This window comes from Trichoderma atroviride, chromosome 3 (genome assembly GCF_020647795.1).
Source record: "Trichoderma atroviride chromosome 3, complete sequence".
NCBI lineage: Eukaryota > Fungi > Ascomycota > Sordariomycetes > Hypocreales > Hypocreaceae > Trichoderma > Trichoderma atroviride.
The window spans coordinates 5,317,007-5,338,006 of NC_089402.1; the positions used below are offsets into that span (position 1 = coordinate 5,317,007).

The 21,000-nt window shown below is 47.4% G+C and overlaps 7 protein-coding genes across 8 annotated transcripts; 4 read left to right on the forward strand and 3 right to left on the reverse strand.

Moving 5' to 3' along the window:
* Positions 1–373: 373 nt before the first annotated feature.
* Positions 374–1,644, forward strand: TrAtP1_007077 (uncharacterized protein). Of its 2 annotated transcripts, XM_066113379.1 has the most exons (5): positions 374–506; positions 575–717; positions 787–961; positions 1,013–1,234; positions 1,305–1,644. In XM_066113379.1, the coding sequence occupies exons 2-5, from the start codon at positions 706–708 to the stop codon at positions 1,562–1,564; spliced, it is 669 nt and encodes a 222-aa protein (XP_065969465.1). In that variant the 5' UTR covers positions 374–506; positions 575–705; the 3' UTR covers positions 1,565–1,644. The 2 variants fall into 2 exon arrangements, with proteins under 2 accessions (XP_065969465.1, XP_013937612.1); XM_014082137.2 differs by lacking the exon at positions 374–506 and having other exon boundaries at positions 528–717.
* A 270-nt stretch (positions 1,645–1,914) lies between these two features.
* On the forward strand, positions 1,915–3,126 carry TrAtP1_007078 (uncharacterized protein). Its single transcript, XM_014082136.2, has one exon. It carries the CDS (start codon positions 2,030–2,032, stop codon positions 2,654–2,656), a length of 627 nt encoding a protein of 208 aa, XP_013937611.1. The 5' UTR covers positions 1,915–2,029; the 3' UTR covers positions 2,657–3,126.
* A 1,011-nt stretch (positions 3,127–4,137) lies between these two features.
* TrAtP1_007079 (uncharacterized protein) lies at positions 4,138–7,842 on the reverse strand. The gene is made up of 2 exons (XM_014082135.2): positions 6,093–7,842; positions 4,138–6,035 (listed from the first exon to the last, which is right to left on the reverse strand). The coding sequence occupies exons 1-2, from the start codon at positions 6,207–6,209 to the stop codon at positions 4,449–4,451; spliced, it is 1,704 nt and encodes a 567-aa protein (XP_013937610.2). The 5' UTR covers positions 6,210–7,842; the 3' UTR covers positions 4,138–4,448.
* A 2,535-nt stretch (positions 7,843–10,377) lies between these two features.
* On the forward strand, positions 10,378–10,923 carry TrAtP1_007080 (uncharacterized protein). Its single transcript, XM_014082134.2, has 2 exons — positions 10,378–10,411; positions 10,480–10,923. The coding sequence occupies exons 1-2, from the start codon at positions 10,406–10,408 to the stop codon at positions 10,810–10,812; spliced, it is 339 nt and encodes a 112-aa protein (XP_013937609.1). The 5' UTR covers positions 10,378–10,405; the 3' UTR covers positions 10,813–10,923.
* A 609-nt stretch (positions 10,924–11,532) lies between these two features.
* On the reverse strand, positions 11,533–13,389 carry TrAtP1_007081 (uncharacterized protein). Its single transcript, XM_014082133.2, has 3 exons — positions 12,985–13,389; positions 12,381–12,859; positions 11,533–12,290 (listed from the first exon to the last, which is right to left on the reverse strand). Exons 1-3 carry the CDS (start codon positions 13,204–13,206, stop codon positions 11,759–11,761), a joined length of 1,233 nt encoding a protein of 410 aa, XP_013937608.1. The 5' UTR covers positions 13,207–13,389; the 3' UTR covers positions 11,533–11,758.
* Positions 13,390–15,418: 2,029 nt separating this feature from the next.
* On the forward strand, positions 15,419–16,856 carry TrAtP1_007082 (uncharacterized protein). Its single transcript, XM_014082132.2, has 3 exons — positions 15,419–15,908; positions 16,170–16,523; positions 16,581–16,856. Exons 1-3 carry the CDS (start codon positions 15,543–15,545, stop codon positions 16,755–16,757), a joined length of 897 nt encoding a protein of 298 aa, XP_013937607.2. The 5' UTR covers positions 15,419–15,542; the 3' UTR covers positions 16,758–16,856.
* A 1,624-nt stretch (positions 16,857–18,480) lies between these two features.
* On the reverse strand, positions 18,481–20,151 carry TrAtP1_007083 (uncharacterized protein; the record flags this gene model as incomplete). Its single annotated transcript, XM_014082131.2, has 1 exon — positions 18,481–20,151. One exon carries the CDS (start codon positions 20,149–20,151, stop codon positions 18,481–18,483), a length of 1,671 nt encoding a protein of 556 aa, XP_013937606.2.
* Positions 20,152–21,000: the final 849 nt, after the last annotated feature.

The window sequence follows — 21,000 nt, forward strand, 5'->3', positions numbered from 1 at the left end:
TTATTACGAGATAAACGGCCTGGGTGTCATCCCTGAGGGGATAATCGAGCATTCGAGCAGTCGCATTTTGACGATTTCCACGTGCGCATGAACGTGAGGGGTATTCCTAGGTACATCTCTGGCAATCTAACCGTTTATCCTGTTCATGATACACATTTGTTGCTGTTTTGTTGGTGTTGTAGCATCCCAAGAAGGCGCTTGCTGTGCCGATCGACCGGCAGCGAGAGCCACGTGCGCCGAGAATATCTCTTGATTCATCGGGAGGCGTTCCGGTGTGGTCCACATTCGGTAATGGCCACTTGGTGGGGCAGTCTGCAAAGCCATAAGTTCTTCATCGTGGGCGAAATGGGACGAAAGATTCCCGGTAGGAGCGGTTTCATTCCCGTAAGAGAAATGCTAGCTTGACGGGGAACTTCCGGATGCAAAATAGCAATGTTGAGTGTAAGAAAGGAAGACAAAGGCAAAGGGAAGAAGAGCTGAGCATTGAAAAAGGGCCGGCTAACTCTGTAAGTTATACGCACCCATGTCACATATCGTTAATTGACGTTGCATCGTATAACCATGTTGTCCTCAGAACAAGTTGCTTTTTTCAAGGCGAATGGATATCTCATTGTTCGAGATATCCTCAGCGATACCGAGACTGAAGAGTTGCAAAGATGGGCACAAGAGGTTCATGACTGGACTCCAAATACCGACTCTCAATTCATGCCATACGAGGTAAAGTCGTTGCATCAAATACATACAACTGGTATGTCATTGAAGAGAACTCATGCTCATAGATGATAGGAAATAAATTCTCGGGGCGAGACAGTCCTGTGCCGCACGGAAAACTACGCTGGGTTCCACGAGGGCTTCAACGGGCTGCTGCGAGGCAAAAAGCTTTTGGGACTATTGGAAGAACTTTCAGGGGAGCCCATGAATCTTTTTAAAGAGAAGATTAATTACAAACTCGCAGGAAGCGGTATGTCTTCTTTTCACTAGAAAGTGCGAGCACGTTTGCTAACATGAATAGGTGGATTTGCGCCGCATATCGATGCCGTTGCCTATAACCACATCAAAGATGTTAAGCATCTAACCATTTTGCTTGCCGTGGATAAATCTAATTTTAACAATGGCGGGCTGGAAGTTGTTGATGCCAGCCATACTATGGATATTCCTCTGAATGATGACGATCACTGCATCACCACTGAGTGGGTAGACGCTCATGAATGGAAGCCTGCTGAGCTAGAGCCCGGTAATTATTTATCCCTTTTATTTCAACTTTCAAAGCAGTTTGTTAATTTTTTCTAATCATATATGAATAGGCCAGCTGCTCATTTTCACATCATACTTGGCTCACCGTAGTGGGCCAAACCACAGCGATGAGAATCGCAAAGCACTCTATGCCACTTACAATCTCGCTAGTGAGGGAGACTTACACCAAGCATACTACGAGCGCCGAATGAAGGAATGGCCTGCAACTCACAAGCGTAAAAAGGGAGAACTGTATGAGGATGGAGCTTTGAGATACGCTTTCGGGTCACCAATGTTAAGCGTCGATGCTGGCCGCCAATTGGCTTTCTAGATATGAAACCAGTGTATAGTGAAAGTCGTTGACATATCCGCAATGGATGCGTAAAATTTCATGGAAAGTATTTTCTCTCAATATACGATAAGCTTAGATTTGCGTATGCGTGGCCTTCAGGCCACTATCCGATCCAGAGGCGTATTCATTGACTCTATGGAGATGTAGCATGTTAAGTGGATTAGATCTACATGTTAAATCTCAAGAATAGCGAGCCTAGTCAATGAGATTCGATCCATCCACGTGCCTACCGCATAATCCCGAGTGGACAATCTATCCACGTGTTCATGCATAGTGTGGAGCCTTTGAGCCCATATTTCAGCATCTCGTATTAGCAAAATAGCGCTTATCTATAGTCTCTCATATAGTATCTACAATCGCCGTATATCAAGTACGGTCTCATGCTTTGCATGACGGCACTTCAAGCTTGGCCTTGTATCGCCCTGCTGGCAGCCTTCTCTTACAATGACCATCCCTACAGTTCTCGAGCCAGCGACCATCACTTCTTACATAATATCCATTCTCGAAGCTTCAGATCATACTCCTTACATCGGGGAGCCTATCTCTCAGCTTCAACACTCCTTGCAATGCGCTGCTCTGGCCGCCCAGGCATCGCCGCCTGTAGACGAGGCCACGCAAGTAGCGGCACTACTTCATGATATTGGCCAATTCGCTCCAGCAGAAGATCTTATTGCTTCATCAAAACTTCCCATCCAGAATCTAGGAGATGCTTCAACCACACAAAGCGTCGGCCGCGTCGGCCACGAAACTCTAGGAGCTCGTTTCCTTCTCTCGTTGGGCTTCTCCGACAAAGTCGCTCGTCTTGTGGAATCCCATGTGGCAGCTAAACGGTATCTCTGCGCCGTAGATGAGTCTTACAACAATTTCCTCTCTGAAGCCAGCAAGAAAAGCCTTTTCTACCAAGGAGGTCCCATGTCCGCCGAAGAGGTGAAGGAGTTTGGCTCTGGGCCGTGGTGCAAAGAGATGTGCAAACTGAGGAAGTGGGATGACGAAGCGAAGGTTGAAGGTCTGACAGTGAGAAACCTAGATAGTTGGAGAACGGCCATCGAGGGGCAGATAGAGCAAAAATGATGGCGAAATGATGGAAGTATGGTATGAAGATTTGTATGAACCCTAGCTTGAGCATGTAGGGCGAGGCAGAGGGGGTATTATTTTCGTGGACTTTGCACATTGCCGAGATATTTCCAAGTTGGTGGAGGGCATAAGCCAATGAAGGTTAGCTGCTTCGACTCTTCTTCTTCTCATGCAGAATGAGTTTTGTGGTAGCTCTGGCGCGGTTGCACTAGCCCCCATCTCTGAGAACCAGCAAACCTGCGGATTCTCGTTAGGATACATCCGTACTGTCTTATCATGTGGCCTCAATAAATAGAGGGTACGCCGCCAGCATTCTCGCTAGGCCTTTGCCGTGCATGGTGCCAAGCAGAGAGAAAAAGTCATCGTCGTCGCTTGTTAGTTCAACAACTCAGCAAAATTATAGAAATAAAGCAGAACTTCCCATCACGGTGCACACAGTTGTAATAAGGAGTTGGGTCATCTTGATTAACATTGTTTACTCTAATGTACTAATATGGGTCTATGGACTGCCAAGTTGCTCCTAGCATGGAAGATGTTTCTTGGAAATTATAACCACCTAGCATCTCCAAAACATCAGTTTATGTAACATGACTTGGAATTGCAGAGGTAGCAGAGGTAGCGAGCACTTACTTTTAACCATTTGGTATAGCATCATTAAATGCTTTAATAATGGGATCGTACAAAGTATTCGGATCCCGTGGAGTGCCAGTGAAGAGGCCCCGGCTCCCTCTCGGAAACAATACATCTCTTATCGCCCTGCACAAAGGCTTGACGCAGTCGAAATTTTCTGGGAATTCTCTCAGAATGTCTTCCAGTCCATATCCATCCATATCTCCGCGCTTGTTTTGTGCGATGTTCCGGTAACTACTAGTATACCACCGCGACAACAGGCTGCTTTCCGGGCGCCGGCCTGACACTGTGGGTAACGCCCATGCTCGACGAGCGCAAAGCCACAATAGAACGTAAAACAATGATTCGAGATCGTGGCGATACGTATGTGAGGTTCCTATAAGGACTTCAATTGCCATAAATTCCATTGTGCCCGTCCGCTGGCGGGCCCCACTGCGACTTTTGCCTTGTTCTTTTGCCAAGTCAAGGTCGATGAGCATGCCCCTGAAGCCATCGGCATTCTCCGGATTGGTGATGATAATAATATTTTTGGAAATATCCCGATGAAGAATGTTCCCATCCATGTATAGTGATTGATGTGCTTTAATGGCGTCACGAATGCTTTCGAGGAGCTCCTTAGGAGTCTTGAAATGACAAATTGATCGTCCTGCAGGCGAGATGGCCAATACGTGAAGGATGCAATTTGCATAAGATAAGTCATTGTCAGGTACCTGATAAAGACTAGTGCCTTGCGGCTTCTCGACAGAATTAAGGTAGTTCGTTCCCGCTGTTACCGAGGTAGTTTAGAAAACTTGGACATATAAAAGAGAGATTTTCCATTATAATATACATGGTTGTAATAAAAAGAAGTCAGGCCATCTTAATTACTATTGTTTACTCCTATGTATTAACATCCATTTGTAAAATCTGTAAACTGCCCAGTTACTCCTCGGAACGTCGATGTTTATCATGTCCTCGACTTACCTAGCTATTCTAGTTACGCTGACGAACAATCATATAAAGACAATCACTGAGCATAGGGGGGGTAGCTTGATAGATTGTCAATATTTTACTAATTTCTTTTAAAAACACATTCCCGTGTTTTTCTTCATAATACATTCTGGTCATACAGACATTCAAGCTTTGCCATCAAATATGAGCAGCGGCGCCGACATCATATTTACAAGCGGCTAGTTGGCCTCAAGAGAGATTCCCTCGGAAGATCAAAGCGATCCAGGTTCGCAACCTTTGTCCAAGCAGCCACAAAGTCTTTTACAAACTTCTGCTTGGAATCGGAGCTGCCGTACACTTCCGCAACAGCCCGCAGTTCAGGGTGAGAGCCGAGGACCAAGTCAACGCGGGTTGCAGTCCACTTCTTAGCACCGCTCTTACGGTCGCTGCCCTCAAAGAGATCACCGTTGGAGGGGTTGGGCTTCCAGACAGTTCCCATATCTAGGAGGTTGACGAAGAAGTCGTTGGTAAGCACACCAGGCTGGTTGGTGAAGACACCGTGAGTTGAGCCGTCGTAGTTTGTGTTTAGAACACGAAGACCGCCAATGAGGACTGTCAGTTCAGGCACCGAGAGAGTGAGGAGGTGGGCCTTGTCGACCAAGAGGTGCTCCAGCTTGACTCTCTGCGTGGACTTGCCGTAGTTTCGGAAACCATCAGCGACAGGCTCGAGGTGGCCAACCGACTCAACATCAGTCTGCTCCTGAGTAGCATCATTGCGGCCAGGAGTAAATGGAACGGTGATGTCGTGTCCAGCGTCCTTAGCGGCCTTCTCAATAGCCGCAGATCCCGCCAAGACAATCAGGTCGGCAAGGGATACCTTCTTGCCACCGCTCTGCGAGCTGTTGAACTTCTGCTGGACCTTCTCCAATGCCTGCAGAACCTCGGCCAGCTGGGCAGGGTTGTTGGCCTCCCAGTCCTTCTGTGGCGCCAGGCGAATGCGGGCACCGTTGGCACCACCTCGCTTGTCGCTGCCACGGAAAGTTGAAGCAGATGCCCAGGCAGTGGAGATCAGCTTGGAGGGTGTAACCCCGGATGCCAACACTTCCTTCTTGAGAGCGGCGACGTCACTGTCGTTGATCAGAGTGTAGTTGACGGCGGGGATAGGATCCTGCCAAGAGAACTGTTCCTTGGGGATCTCGGGGCCCACGTAGCGGGTGGATGGTCCCATGTCACGATGCGTCAGCTTGAACCAGGCCTTGGCAAACACTTCCGCGAACTGATCGGGGTTCTCCAAGAAGCGGCGAGAGATCTTCTCGTAAGCCGGGTCGACACGGAGCGACAAGTCTGTGGTCAGCATAGTGGGCAGCAGCTTCTTGTTAGGATCGAAAGCGTGCGGAATAAACGGCTCGGCGTTCTTTGCCACCCACTGCTTTGCTCCAGCAGGGCTCTTTGTCAGCTCCCATTCGTACTTGAAGAGATATTCGAAGAACTGGTTGCTCCACTTGGTCGGCGTCTTGGTCCAGGTCACCTCGAGGCCACTGGTGATGGTATCAGCGCCCTTTCCAGAGCCAAAAGTGCTGACCCAACCAAGACCCTGGTTCTCAAGAGGTGCGCCCGCAGGCTCAGGGCCTACGTGGCTTGAAGGGCCTGCGCCGTGGGTTTTGCCAAAGGTGTGGCCACCGGCAATCAAAGCCACCGTCTCTTCATCGTTCATCGCCATACGGGCAAAGGTGATGCGAATATCACGGGCCGCCGCAAGAGCATCAGCGTTGCCATCAGGGCCCTCTGGGTTGACGTAGATAAGTCCCATGTGTGCCTATTTTGCATTAGCAAATCTAGTCTTTGAAGAATGTCTGAAAGCAAAGATACGTACTGCTCCTAGGGGGGGCCTCGAGCTCGCGAGAGTGGACATCAGTGTGCTTCCTCTCGTCGGAGTCGACAACTCCATGATCTTTGGAAGCTCCCGCGAAACCGTGGGCATATCGGACATCGTTGCCCAGCCATGTAGTTTCGCCACCCCAATAGGCGGCCTCGTCAGCCTCCCAAGTGTCTGAGCGGCCACCTGCGAAGCCTATGGTCTTGAAACCCATGGATTCAAGGGCCACGTTGCCGGACAGGACAATGAGATCAGCCCATGAGAGCTTGTTGCCATACTTTGCCTTGATGGGCCAAAGAAGACGTCGGGCCTTGTCCAAGCTCACGTTGTCGGGCCAGCTGTTGAGAGGCGCGAATCGTTGTTGGCCTTGTGCTCCTCCGCCGCGGCCGTCAAAGACTCTATAGGTACCAGTGGAATGCCAGGCCAGACGAACAAACAGACCTCCATAATGGCCAAAATCGGCGGGCCAAAAGTCTTGACTATCGGTCATCAGGGCCGTCAAGTCCTTCTTGACGGCATCATAGTCAAGGGTTTTGAAAGCGGCCGCATAGTCAAAGTCATCACCCAGGGGGTTGGTCACGTTTGTGTGCTGACGAAGAATGTTCAGTTTGAGTGATTCGGGCCACCAATCCTTATTTCGAGTGCCACCGCCAGCGGCGTTGATGTGGTTTACGGGACACTTTCCGGCGTCGCCCATTTTTGCGATTTGCGTATATCAATATACAGCAGACAGAATAACAAAGGGGAAAAAAGTAGGGTTCAAACTTGGCTGCTTCAAAAGCAGAAACAGAAATGGGGAAACACTAACAAAGAAGGAACAGAGGGAGCGGGAGAAGGAGTATAAAAAGAAGCAGCAGAACCCGAAAAGAGAAAGAGATGGACATCTGCTCGCCACCCAATAACGAGGAGGGCATTAGAGAGGGGTCACAGACAACCCCGCGTTTGATCAGACAGTTAGCACGTCCTCGGGTCTCCGAGATGTCGCGATTGCGCTGCTCATGGTCCTCATCTGGATCTGCAGTGAAACGCCATGTGCGGCCGTTGTGTCATCGCTCACGCTGCTGACGAACCGAAGACTCGCAATTTCAAAGGCCCACGGCTTCTAAGCTTTAAGCCGGCAACCAAGTGGACAAGCGGGGTCATGGTGGAGGGGAAGCTTTGATGGATCATGGAGGGGAAATTTGGTCACGGATTGGTTCATAAGAGGCGATGTGCCCACGCTTATTCGTTTCGGATTGGATGGGCCGAATCTGGCACAGTATGCGGTGGCTTGACTCTGGTGAGCTTTCGGTACAGACTGTTCGAGTTGCGAGTCTGTTCGGAGGCTAATATGAACGGTACATGTAGCTACTGAGTATTCCCAGTTAGGTTGCTAGATGACGCACTTTGCTTGAGTCTGCTCCGCACTGTTAACTAGGAGGACAGACTAGAGGAATCTAGTGCCGGGCTACACTCGGCTATCGTAGTAGCAATTTTTGGAGAACCTTTCTGTCCGATGTTTGGAAGGGGGAATTTACTGAGAAAGGGAAGCCAGATTCTGTTATCGAAGTTGTTGAGCTTCTCGTTGGAGGACAAGCATGCAGCATATGCAATAGAAGGTTGAAGCTCATTCATATGAAGAGAAAGCATTGTGCTTGTATACATGCGACATATGGTCCTTGTATTTAGCTGTTAGATACTCCGTACTCGACTCTGCAGTTAAGTGCAATTGACAGGCCTGTTAGCCAATAATAACGGTGACCGCCCTTGCCGCTGAGATGATAGTTAGGTATAACGCCTATGAATTGAGCGTAGGGAAATGACCTTTAAGGGCTTATAGGTCTATTGATAGCACTAGTAACTTACTCCCGAACATTCCAAGGTCGTCCATCTCCCGTGGGGCCAGGAAATAGATGCGTGGAAGGATTTCGCAAATTGGCACATAGCGGGGTGATCATCCTACAGGAAGTATGCAGCCCTTCTTTCTCGATCGAAAGCCCAATTCAAACCAGATGTGCATGTTACAAATTATGGAATAAGCAATCAGAGTAGTAATGGCTCTTTCTCACATCTTCACAACTATTGCGATCAATCATCATCTAATTCTTTCCATTTTATCTCGCTAGGGAAGCGTGTCGCGAGATACGGCATTCTAGAGTAGGTGCACTTACACTAGACAACTAAGCCTAAAGAACCCCACATGTGCGCTATTGTCCTCATCGAGTAAAAGTCAAGTTAGTAGAGAAGATCAATCTCCGACTACTACTACTATTATCCAGGAAAAGTATTATTAGAATTGGAGTTAGTGTCTCCGGTTCTGACGCGAGCGAAGATCTTCGCAACTCAAGAACGCGCTACCAAAGAAAGTTCTAGGCTGTCCAGCATCAAGCTCCAGGTGTGGACGTAAACTCACAACAGCACCTGGGCCCTTTGGAGTAACCAACTGGAGCGCCTCCTTGTTTGCCCATTTTTTACTTGTTCATCTTCTACTTCAATACCAACAGCTCTACCTCAATAAACGATTCTCAGGTGACGAAGCCCACCTTTTCAATTGGACTATTGAACGCTAGTAACTGCAGACCCTCCGAATAGCCAGAATATACTATCCGAATGGCAAATATTAACCCTCCGAGTAACAAAAATATACCCTCCGAATAGCATAAATATACCGTCCAGCTAGCAACACTCTTGATTATTTGCCGCTGTCTAGAATAGAGAACTCTAGGGGGGCTTGAGTTCTACTTGAGATCCTTTGCTTCCATAAGAGCTCATTTACCAAGTAAAAACATCAAAGCAGTTTTGTGTTTTTTCTCGACTGCCATGACGAAGTTGTCCGGCCGTATGTACTGCTTTCTGCTTTGTTTTCGAAAGCATCGTCATCCATGCAAGATTATGAGAAATGGGCATCTCAAACCGCACCCAACTGGTCCGAGAAGATGTATCTGCTGATGATATGATCATCTTCTCCACCGAAATCAGCCGACAAGCTAGCGCCAGGACAGAATAAGCTTAAATACCTAGATCAGGCAGACCGCTGCGAGAAAAGAATGTGCTTTGCGGATTGACAATGGTCAATAATATCTTAGCTCTGGGTTGCCTATGAGCAAATTTGCGCTAGGAAACACATCGACACTTGGTTGTTTCAATATAGTTTTTTTTGGAGTTGAAACAAATAGTCCAAACCATGATCTAAATGCAGTTCCAAGTTGTAAATAACCTGTAGCGCGCTATCTATGTGTTTGGCGCAAAGTGCATTTGAAGCGGCTTCAGAGACCGGTTAGCGACTAAAATAATATACAAAGTCTGAATCAGTCACCAGATTATCTTGGTCTTAGATTGTAATGGAAATGTTGAGGTTGAGGCGAGTTCATTAGGTAAAGTGCCGACGGCTGCTCATTGAATTGGCTGCTCAGGATGTTCTCTGATCCAACGTTGAAAAGCACCAATCATGATCCTGGTATAATTGTTAAGGATCACAATTCGTAAACTTTTAGTATAATCGGAGTTGCAGTGCCGAATTCACGGAAGCACTTTTTATGGGAATCAGTCGGCCCTTTTGCCCTTGCCATCATAATACTCACCTCTAAGAAACGTCGTTTGAAGGATCACATCTCTGAAATGCCAAGTTTAGCCGCTTTCAACCGGCATGTTAAATAGGTAGGTATATGTGTCTTAATAATATCACGTATGCATCTAGAAGTCTTATGGCCAAGCACTATTGTAGGTAGATCCATCGTAAGCATGGGCTAATTCGGCTCTATAAATATACCACGCAAAACCGTCTTATAAGAAACACATATACGTTGGAACTAACACTACAATTGATACAGTACTTGTCATGGTAATTATAACTCAATAGTATGTGATTCATTGAGAACCCGCCCATTTCACACATCGTCTCTGTTCAATAAAGAAGAACACAGGTATTTGAGCACTGCTGTAGCAAGCTACAAAGACTTTTCAATTACGACATGTCATAATGTGCCGCACAGAGACGTTATAAGCATTTTTGCCGATATATTATTGTACTTATTAGTAGTCAGCCAACTCGGCATAATTAGCTACAACGGATGCGTAGGGCGGAATTTTTTTTCGCCAATGCTACTTTGTGTATCCATCTTGATCACAAATTCATTTCATCCACCATCCTTTTATAGTTAAACAAGCTGCATTCCGGCAGATAGATAACTATGGCTTGGTCCCATAAATTATGACTGGTGGAATTAATTCCCGGTTCAATGAAGATACCTATATAAAGACAATCGGGTCACGTCACTCAACAATCAGATTTCTTCAAAGTATTCAGCATCTTAGTCAACATCTCTTTCAATATGAAGGTATAGTCTGCATGCCCCCTTTTTACATGTCTTTTATTCTCTTTCATCCCGATTAATTAATAGAGCAGGTCATTATTCTTTCGGCACTTGCTGGGCTAGCTTCTGCAGCCACCACGACATTGGCTGGCGTCAGCTACGAACAATGGTTTGACTCTGGTTGCCCTGGCCGAGCTTTGATGTCAGGATCTCTGACCGATGGATTCTGTACCGTTTTTGAGAACTTCCCTGGTCAAAGCATTTTGTTGACTCAGACATCGCCATGTCCTGCCGGCACATCGCCACAGGTTACAATTTCCACTACCAATGACTGCGATAGTCAGCCTGATTGGACGTTCGACACTCTGGGAGAATGTATTGAAGTCTCTATCCAGCCACAAGCGGTTCATCTGAACTGCGTCTAATTGAGAAGGAGAACATACATGCTATAGCGGAACTTTATGAGCTATGAGGAAATACTGTGATCTTGTATATTTTATGCGCATAAACGATATATAAAGAACATTCAATCTCGCTAGATAGATCTCTACAGGATATCGAAACGAATTTGAGAATGTTGAAGCAATTACTAGTGGTGTAACTAAATATCTGATCGAAGCCAGCTCGGGAAGTTGAGAAATACCAAGCTCGTACATATTACTGTGAAGGTTTGTTCCTCCCTTTTTCTTTCCAATACTTTGTAGCAAAGCCGTTATCTGACGTAATACAACTCAACCTCTTTCCCATGAAAATCCTCAACATATCACGATAGTTTTCAAATTGACGAGAGCCAAAAAAGATCAATAGGTTGAACACATAAATTCTTTCGGCGTTGTCACTCGCAAGCTTAAAACTTGATATGTTTCATCAGGCCAACACATCCGGATTATAGAAATGAAATCTCTCCACAATGTATTAATGATGAGTGATGCCAGATACAAGGTCCCTATGTATATTGCATAATAGCAATGGGTATACTTGTGAAACCTGTTTAAGATGTGTGGGTATTGTGTCGCGATGAGTGCATGTGCTCCCCCCTGACTCGCTATTCGGGAATAGAAATATGTTCCTTTCCGAAAATGCGAAAGCAAAATACAGCATGATGCATATGTAGGCTAAAAGACGTAATAGAATAGTAACACGAGGGCAACGATTGTCCTGATTCCATGTATTATGCTGGCGGTGTATCAAAGAAAAAAAAATTAACAAAATTATACTCATACAAGCCCGCATCCCTTACCCGTGACAACTCTATTGCCAGATATTTGCCCTATAGACGTTCATACCATTTGACAGCTACAGGTATCTCTCATTAAAAGAACAAAGTAGAAAAGCCTTTTGAAAATTCGAGCGTCTTTGCGTATATCAAGTTCACCTAGGCGAAGTGGATTGCTTAAACTCCGTCTGTACTCGGATTCCGCTTAATGGTATATCGTCCCTTGTAAGGTCAGCCGGAAGCTCATCGGTCCGAAGGCTTTTGATAGTATTTCTATACCCTTTTGTGTCTGGCCGGAACTGGGAATTCATTACGACCGGTTGCGTGTCGATTGTGAAGCTGCCATCAGACTCGGTCTCGTCGTTGAGGCGATAGAAATTGTTGCCGTTCGTTCTATGCGTTGAGTCTGCATTGACGCTCTTATTCGGATTGAGGCTGCTCAAGTTTGACTTGTTCACGTTGGAAGCGCCGTTGGTTCCTCGTTGAGAAGAGAAAAAGTTCCGCTTGATACCGATTGTCTTGAGAAACAGTCGAATCACCGGGAGTAACGTAGGAAGACATGCGGATATGATACCGGCAGATATTTCGATGACGGTCCAGCCGACCGTTGGCGCAAGAGTGTAGGTCGGGTCATTGTTCGTATACGTAAACAGGACTGAGGTTCTGTATGCAGAGGCAAAGACAACGCTATTGTAGAATTGTTAGCTCATGTAATGAGGTAAGGCCATGGTTACCAATAACGAAGACGCGAGATTTGAATAGCAAAGCTTCACGTACAAAAAGCCTAGTCCAAAGGCAAAAGTCAAGCCCATCTTCTCTGCTGTTCGAAGTTGAAGATTCCAGATTTGGGGAATTGGTAATATCAGAATGGCGAGATCGGTAAAGATGGTCGAAGACGCGTTTGCGATCCAAGTGCCTACTTGATTGATGCAGTGGCCGGGGAGATCAGGGTACCACAGCTTCTGGACTGGTACACAGATGAAGATGAAGAGGAAGGTGATGCAGATAACCCACGCCATGACAAAACCGCCAACTGCCCATGCCATCTTCTTAAAGTATGGCACGTGGAAGATGCGATAGTACATGAGCAAGAGGCTGATCTTGGTCCAGCCAAGGTTCCAGGCGTACAGGATCTCAGCAACCAACAACCATTTTGCCATCATGACAATCCTCGGAAGCTCAACTTTATCCGCATGGAGGCCCATACCGTTGTCGTACATGGCGAAGATGAATCCGACAACAACCAGATACCAGCCCTGTTGCATTGGTTATCGTTAGTTATAACTCTCCATCACAAAAGCCCGCGAAGTCATGTCCGTTCGACATTCCTCGGAAAGAGAGTAGTTGGATATCAACAAGTCCCCTCGCTTTGAAGACCTACCATTGAGAAGATTATCATGTAGTCATCCCATCCCAAAGGTTGCTTTCTGAGGTTTCGGCTGACTATACGCAGCACGACGCAAAGCAGAGCCAGAACGGTCATGGACGCTGTTACCTGCACAGTCCATGGCTGGAGATTTTCCTGATTGAAGCCTGGAAGACCCGGGAGCACAGACGGCGTGTCTGCCGCCGCTGCCCTTACGATTCCCTCAAATGGAGCCATGTTGCATTTCGACGCTGAAAAGCGGACGGATATGTTGGTTCAAGGAGCTCAACAAAGTGAGGAGACCAAGCTCTTTCATATTACTATTACCTATGTCTTTCTTCCTTTTGCCCTTGACCTTTTCTTCATCGCTTATTCTTCCCCGTGGCTAGTGTCTGTCAATCAGCCGTCCTTGACAATGAGCTCCACGCCGCCAGCTCTTGTCAGGGGTGGAATGTACATAGCTGTGGGCACTCAACAGTGGATTCCAGACTATTAATTGTGGAAGCTGAGCAAGGTCATCTTCAGGGCACAAGGCTCGGCATTTCAGGTACGAACAGCCGGCATGGGTGATTTCTTTACGCGGTGGCACGACTCGTTAGACTAGAATATACTGTACTTAACTCGGCCATGGCGATGATCGGCTCTTCTCCGACGACCGACCGACTTGGTGCCTCATGCACACCACAGGTGCCCCATAAGAGCTACACGACGGCGTGGTTTTAAAGCTCAAAGCTCTCCTTTGCAATGCCGCCGTTATGCTAAAAACTAGCGTGATAACTGTGGACTACTCGGACCGTTGCCCTATCTCAAGACAGCACCAGGCGTGGAAGGCAAGCAACTGAGTCTAGAAACTGCGCATATGCTCTACTAGCTATTGCTCATATGGGGATGGATTGATACTTGGATGAAGCTCTTTAAATACCTTCCTGAATCAGATAACATAATCAAGAATAGTAATCTAATACGGCAGATCAGCAGTCAGCAAACCATACGTGGGTTAGCGAGATGCTGAAGAACCATGAACAAGGATTTGTATGTATTTCGTATAAACTGCGCCTTTCTCTACAACTGCTCAGATCTTATTCGACTTAACCAAGAACAGATGAACCGCCACCTGAAGACAAGGGATACCGGGGAAGCCAGGGAAAAGAGAGCATGCCTGTACATAGTAAACTGGTCTGGTAGATCAACAGCCTTTTTCTTCAATAGCCTCAAACAAAGAATACCGGATCCCACGGACTCGGCGCGCGCCGTACCCTTGTCTCAGCCGTGGTGACCTTGCGTGACCTTGGTCGTGTGTTATTGGCTACACAAGAAGGCATCGTTGCGCTTGGCGTCCACTTTTCAGTCGAGGGGGGGCGAGTCATTACTACTTTCAATCTCTTAGCATACTTGTACGCAACATTGTCTCCGGCTCAACAACTCTTAGTTCCTTGATACAGTAATTCAACTGCTCAGCTCCGCCAATAAAAAGTCTGTTGCATGTTCCCATTAGCTCAATGCCAATTGTTGCTTTGTACTTAGTGGACTCAACCAAGTGGATAGCAGGGGCGGACCGCGTCTAGAATAGCCTCGAGTGTGTCTTGGCGGCAGAGATTTGCGTTAAAAGCGGAATGAAGTGAAGCTAGACAGCTTGAATCATTGCAGAAACCAACAAAGTGATTCCCAAAGAGGCACCGTGCGCCCCGCACATTGTTGCAAGGAATACCTAGCAACACTTTAGTAACAACCTTCTCCATTCTGCACATTACCGTTGCCTACTCAAGTTACTCCATGCGCACAGACAACCTCTTCGCATGCCGCGAATACTCCGTACTCCGTACATCGGCAATGACTAGTTGTGGAACAAAGGAATCCACGGAGAGAAATGAAGCAGTACCGCTCTTGCTCTCCTGATAGGCAAGTTGAGACATGATTTATCATGCAGTTATCACGATAGTCACGGCAGACTCTAATCATAGGAGATATGTAACTACTCAAAAACAATTTTCATAACAGTTACAATGCATGATCGCCCAGAAGTAGCATTTTTCTCTATACATATGTAAGGTACATGTGGCTGCACCCATGACAGCACTAGCTGCATATGCAGACATACCACAGAATCTGCATACAAAGCACAGTATAGTACAGTATGTTGTAGTACTAGTTATTACAGCTACTCCATATACCCTGAATCCATGATAGACAGTCTTGTCCCCTATTCGGATACCATGACCACCGAGGCAGTTGCGGGTCATCCGATTGGAGGTTGCTCAATGCGGTTTCAAACTCCGCTGAGCTGGTTCCAAAGTTTGGGGCTCTCCCGAGGCTCAACTCAAAGGAGCGCTTGTTGGCCTTGGGGGGCTATTGCCTTGGCTCCCTTTTCGACCGGAAAGGTCAGTCAGGCGATGTCAGTGCAAAGTAAATAATTAGCCCCCACGCCTCGCCGATTTCTTTCTGTTTAACCACTTTTGACAATTCCAACAAACACACAAACGAGACAATAGAGAAGCTGTCTTATTTGTCGTAATTCGACTTCTATATTACAAAAGTTCAAACCACATACGCAAATCTATCCCTCCACCACCATCATGACTGCCGGAACTACCATCAGAGTGCCGCATCTGGGCGGAATCAATGCCGGCTACCGTCTGTCTAACGGCGCCGTCGACCCCGCCAAGCCTACCGTTGTGCTCATCAACTCCATGTGCACGACCACCTCTCTATTCAATTCACAGTTTAACAACACGGCTCTCACCGATGCTGCCAACCTACTGGCCATTGAGCCTCTTGGCCACGGATCCACTGAGTGTTCATCAGAGAACTACACCTACTGGGACACTGCCATCATGGCCGTCCAGGTGTTGGATGCCCTCGGTATCAAGAAGGCTTTTGCTCTTGGAACCAGCCAGGGAGGTTGGATCGTTACAAGAATGGCTCTTGTTGCCCCCGAGAAGGTACGTACTTTTGAAGTCGAGCGTAACGAGCACCACATATGCACATTGCATATCACTTGTGTTCACTCGATCTATCCCTGCCAATCCCCCAATTGTCTCCACGCTCTCCGTCCGGCTTCAATTCCGCAAAGTGTCTCACTTTACTTTCGCCTAAGCGGACCTACATCTATCATGTGCTGCATATTGAATGTCACTGCAGGGGAAAGACCCCTGAGATTACGACAGTAACACGCAAACTAACAGAAATGAACTCAACTATAGATTCAGGGTCTGTTGATTCTTGGCAGCTCGCTCGACTACGAGTCTGCCGCCTCCCGAGAAAAGGGATGCTGGGATCCCGCAGCAACGCTGGGCCCAGTGGTTGACACCCTTTACAGCAAGGAGCCGACCCCAGACTTCCTCATTGACGAGGGCCTGCGTGAAAGCGTTGTCAACATTGGCTTCTCAGGTGTAATCTCGCCTGAGGACGTTGAGATGTGGAAGACGACACTCAACAAGATCTACTCTGGGGACGAAGGACGCAAGAAGCTGCGTGGCGCCTTTGTCAACCTCTTGGAGAGAGATGGCTTGTTGAGGCGGGCGGCGGATGTCAAGTGCCCTGTCTACTGGGTTCAGGTGAGTTGCCCTATTAAGTGTGTTTCGTCTTGGCTGTCAATTCTAACCATCTTACAGGGCAACCAAGATCCAGTTTATGGCGTTGAAGTACCAAAGGAGCACATCAAGGCCTTTTCGGGCTCTGTAGAGACAGAGCTGTCTTTTACCGACGGTGGCCACTACCTGAACGCTACCACTCCCAAGGATGTGAATGCGAAGTTACTTGAGCTGATTAACAAGTACTCTGCTTTGTAAACTCTGATGAAGTTGTAAGTAGTTTTTGAGTTTAGAATCATGAAATACCAAGCATAGCAATATCTAGTCTAGTCTTTTAATTAAAAACACCATACAGACAACAAACTTATGTGATTCAATGGTGACACTGTGGCTACCATATACACTTCGGAGCACTGCCAGCCGAACATCCTGCCCAAAGAAGATGTTGATATATTTTAAGTGCTTACTCTCCTCAATAAGATCTACGTACTAAAACAGAAGGATACAGGGGCTATCAGCAGCAATACCGTCGCTTAATAAAGCGTTGACATGTAGGTGGATACAAATGACATACTGCCATGAGTAGAGCCCACAGAGGCGATTGCGCGGATAACCAACACCAAAGGCGGTCCGCGCTCTCTTCAAGACGAAACTAAAACATCTGTGCGACGCTGTCCACTGTGTCTAAAGTCATTGCCGAGGTCTTGATCCCTGTCAGCCGGTCGACCGGCGCAGGTACTAGCTTGTAGCCATCAATCTGTGACAACTTTAAGGGGGGGTTGACTGGCGATCAATCGCGCCCTCCAAGGGGCCTTACAGCGTTATAGATTGGCCGATCACTCAAACCTGTTGCATCTCATCAGACCAAATCGCTGGTACTTGTAGAAGCAGCCCGGGGTGGGCGAAGGAGCCGAACATTCTTAATGATCCTCTGCTGCGTGGCCGGCGGGGAATAGTCCGCTCAAACATGACCTGTAACATCCGACTCTGCGGAATTGTAAAATCCTGCAGAAATCAGGTTACGGTCACAAAAGACCGACGGCATAATCCTCTTTCGACGTTGAAACGGTCCGTGAAATGGTTGCTAAACTCTTTTCTTCGTCTTTTCTAAAATTAACCCAAATTGTAACCATTCCGTTAACGCAAAATTATGGGGACTCTGCTGGTTTTTCTACCCAGAGATCATGCCGTACCCACTCGCTTTGCCGTGGCCCATTCAGGAACGAGGTCGAATTATTCTCGCTTTGACGCTGCGTATGTGCATGGACGAGCAATTTGATACCTCGCCTGTTACTGGCGGTGGAGACTGCGAGAGGCGGAATCTTCCGTGCTGCAAACTCCGCGGAAGATATGCTCCTATTGTCTCGCCATCAAGTCTGCCAACCAAGTTTTGAGGCAGACTAGTTTCTAGGCTTCAAGGCTTTCATGCCGGGTTTAACTCCTATCCCGCGGCCGACAATCCAGAAGTGTCTGTGTAGGACCAGAAGCCATATTTGGGAGTCAACGCTTCTGTTACTACTCTTTATTACATGGCTAATTGCCAGAGGCCTACATTTGATGCATATCGGAAAGCTCTGGGCCAACGGTGTCTAAAATTTATCACTGAAAATGTATGAGCCGTCTGCGAATTTATCAAGTTGCCCAAATTGTAGCTTACATCTTGCTTACCACCAATCTTGGTGTCCTTCCCGTAATGCCTCTGCACGTCACAGGTTTGCTGTAAGTGGAAGGAGGATTCTATTCATGATAATGAAATCTTATCATCCCTGTTAACTTAGTAACCAGCTTCCTCTAAAAGACTTTCATATGCAATCTTACTCCTGGCAGAGGTCAGCAAAGTCACCATTAGCCTACGAAGCTATACGTCGTTTACCATGCGAGGTTTCGGAAAGCTTGATATCCATTCTACTAACAGATCAAGAATACATCTTTATAAATTGTAACATTGATATCTGTTCGGACAAAGTATTCAAGCTGAAAGCTATTCCGACGCCTTATAAACTGGCGTTCCCTCAAACCATGTTTCTTTCACAACGCCTTTGATCAAACTTTGCGGTGTCAACTCTACATCACAAACCACAAAATCAGCCTTGAGGCCCTTTTTCAAACATCCCGTCCACTCATCCGCAAAAGTCGAGTACGCGGATCCATGCGTTGCCCCCGCAACAGCCTGGCAGACAGTAAGGGCAAACTCGGGGTTGACAACAGTCTCCAATTCAGGCTCACGATAAGACCGTCTCGTCGTCGCAACATACATGTTGGGGATGGGAAGATGCGGAGCTGTAGGCGCGTCTGAGCCGAGAGCCAAAGGGGCACCGCCATCGGCAAATTCTCGATAGGCGAATGCTCGCTTGCAGCGGTGCTCGCCTATCAATCTTGGCCACGCTCGCAATATGGCAGGGTCAGAGTGCACGGGCTGGATAGATGCTGTGATGCCCAGCTTGCCAAGACGCACGGCATCTTCAGCGCTGGAGAGCTCAATGTGTTCTATCCGTGGACGTCGCGAGCGATCTGTATTCTTTTCTAGAACATCAATCGCCATGCGAATCGTCCGGTCGCCGATAGCATGCAGCGCAACTTGCAGCCCTGCGGCATGAGCCTTGGAGACCATGGGATTGAGGAACTCTTCCGACCAAATAGGGTTGGGGGTTGTTCCCGTTGAGTATGGTTCGGTAAGTGAAGCAGTACAGGCGTCAATAATCCCATCACAAATGACCTTGATGCCGACAATGCGGCAGTCTGGAGTGCTATGAGAGTTGTATTGTCCGGCCAACTCGATTGCACGATCAATTTGTGCCATCACAACCTCCAAGGAATCACTGGGCTTCATAAGCCAGTACGCTGCAATTCGCATACCGCCAAGACCTTGTTCGTTTCGCAACGCAATCAGGGGCTCCCAGATGAGCTCGTCCATGGCCATGTCGACCATTCCGGTATAACCCGCTGCGTTGAACGCCTTGATTGCTGCCTTGATGGACTCTTTTCTGTCATTGACCGAGGCAACTCTAGCAGTGAATGGCCAGATGTACTCAAACACGGCGCTCTCATTAAAGACCCCGTTGAGTTTGCCACTGTTATCGCGCTGAAAAGTGCCACCCACAGGATCTGGGGCATCATCGGCAATGTCCATAACACGACAAACCTCCTCCAACCCAACTGTGTTGCACCATGTGGAATGCAGGTCCTTTGTATCGACAAAGATTGGTCGAGGATCGAGCCCATCTAGCAAGGTGGAATCAACACCCTCGGGAGTCATTGAATGCATCCAGCCGCGGCAAAATATGCGTGGAACGTCTGGATGGGCCTTGGCATATCGCTTGATCTCGGCTTGAATGTCTTCTAGACTTGTGCACGCTTCCAAGCCAACCTTGGTGAGAGCCTGCCCGACTAGAAGGAGGTGTAAGTGGCCGTCGATGAATCCCGGGAGGACAGTCTGATGCTCCAGATTCTTTATCGTTGCGCCCGCAGCTTTAGCCGCGTCCACCTCGGCATCTGCTTCAGGGCCAACATACTGGATGATGCCATCTCGGATGATCATGCACTCTGTAAAGATGGGGCCATCATCCGCCGCTGAGCTGGGCAGCGTATTTGTCTGGTAGACTTTGCCGTTGACCAATACGGTAAAGCCACGAGATGGCAGTAAGTCACCCATTTGTACGAATGTTTCTCGGCTCAAGGAATGGAGGATGCACTGCAGTGAATCTTGTGTTTACCCCAGCTGAACATTCGAAACCCCCCCATAGTTAAGTAGCCCCAGATGGAGAACATGGTGGAGCTGTGAGAGCCGAAGCCGGATCTGATAAGCGGCTGCCACCAAGACCGTTTAAAACCGAGTTGCAATGGCTGGGCGCTGTTTAAAAACTAGTCGGCGATGGCACAGGATCTAAAGCAGCGGCCACTTCAATCATTGACATCTGATGGGTTCTCTTCATTAAGTAGAATATTTCAGCAAGATACGTTTTAGTGCACGTACCATGCAAGCCGTATGCGACACGCCGATATAAACTCGAGATCTAGTCTGATTAGCGGAAGATGCAGCGGGCGCTGGACAGACTAAAGTGCTACGAAAAGAGGTGAGCAGCTCTAGAAACAAATTAGCTTCATGCACAACACCGTATCTATTTCCGCATCGTAGATCTAATGGCAGCAGATAGATTAGCCAACTTTCTACGGCCGGTCTTGTGCTGTGTATGCGCTACTCTGCAGATCTGTCAATTGTGCTGTCGGTCTTGGGGGAGTAACTCATAAATAACTGGAAGTACCTACATAAAAAGTCAAAGTAGCAGTAACATCAGTAGATTAAAAAGGCGGGCTGTAGATCTCCAGGGAACTGTCAGGGTTTTCCGGTGTTGAATCATCATTTAATGCTTCATTGAATGAAATATAATCATTATTATTGCATTGTCTATAGGCAGAAATGCATGTCATATTAGAAAGAAGAATAAAACCATTCTGATTATTCCAAGTTAATTGTAAAGGGGGGTTTAATTATTTAATTTAT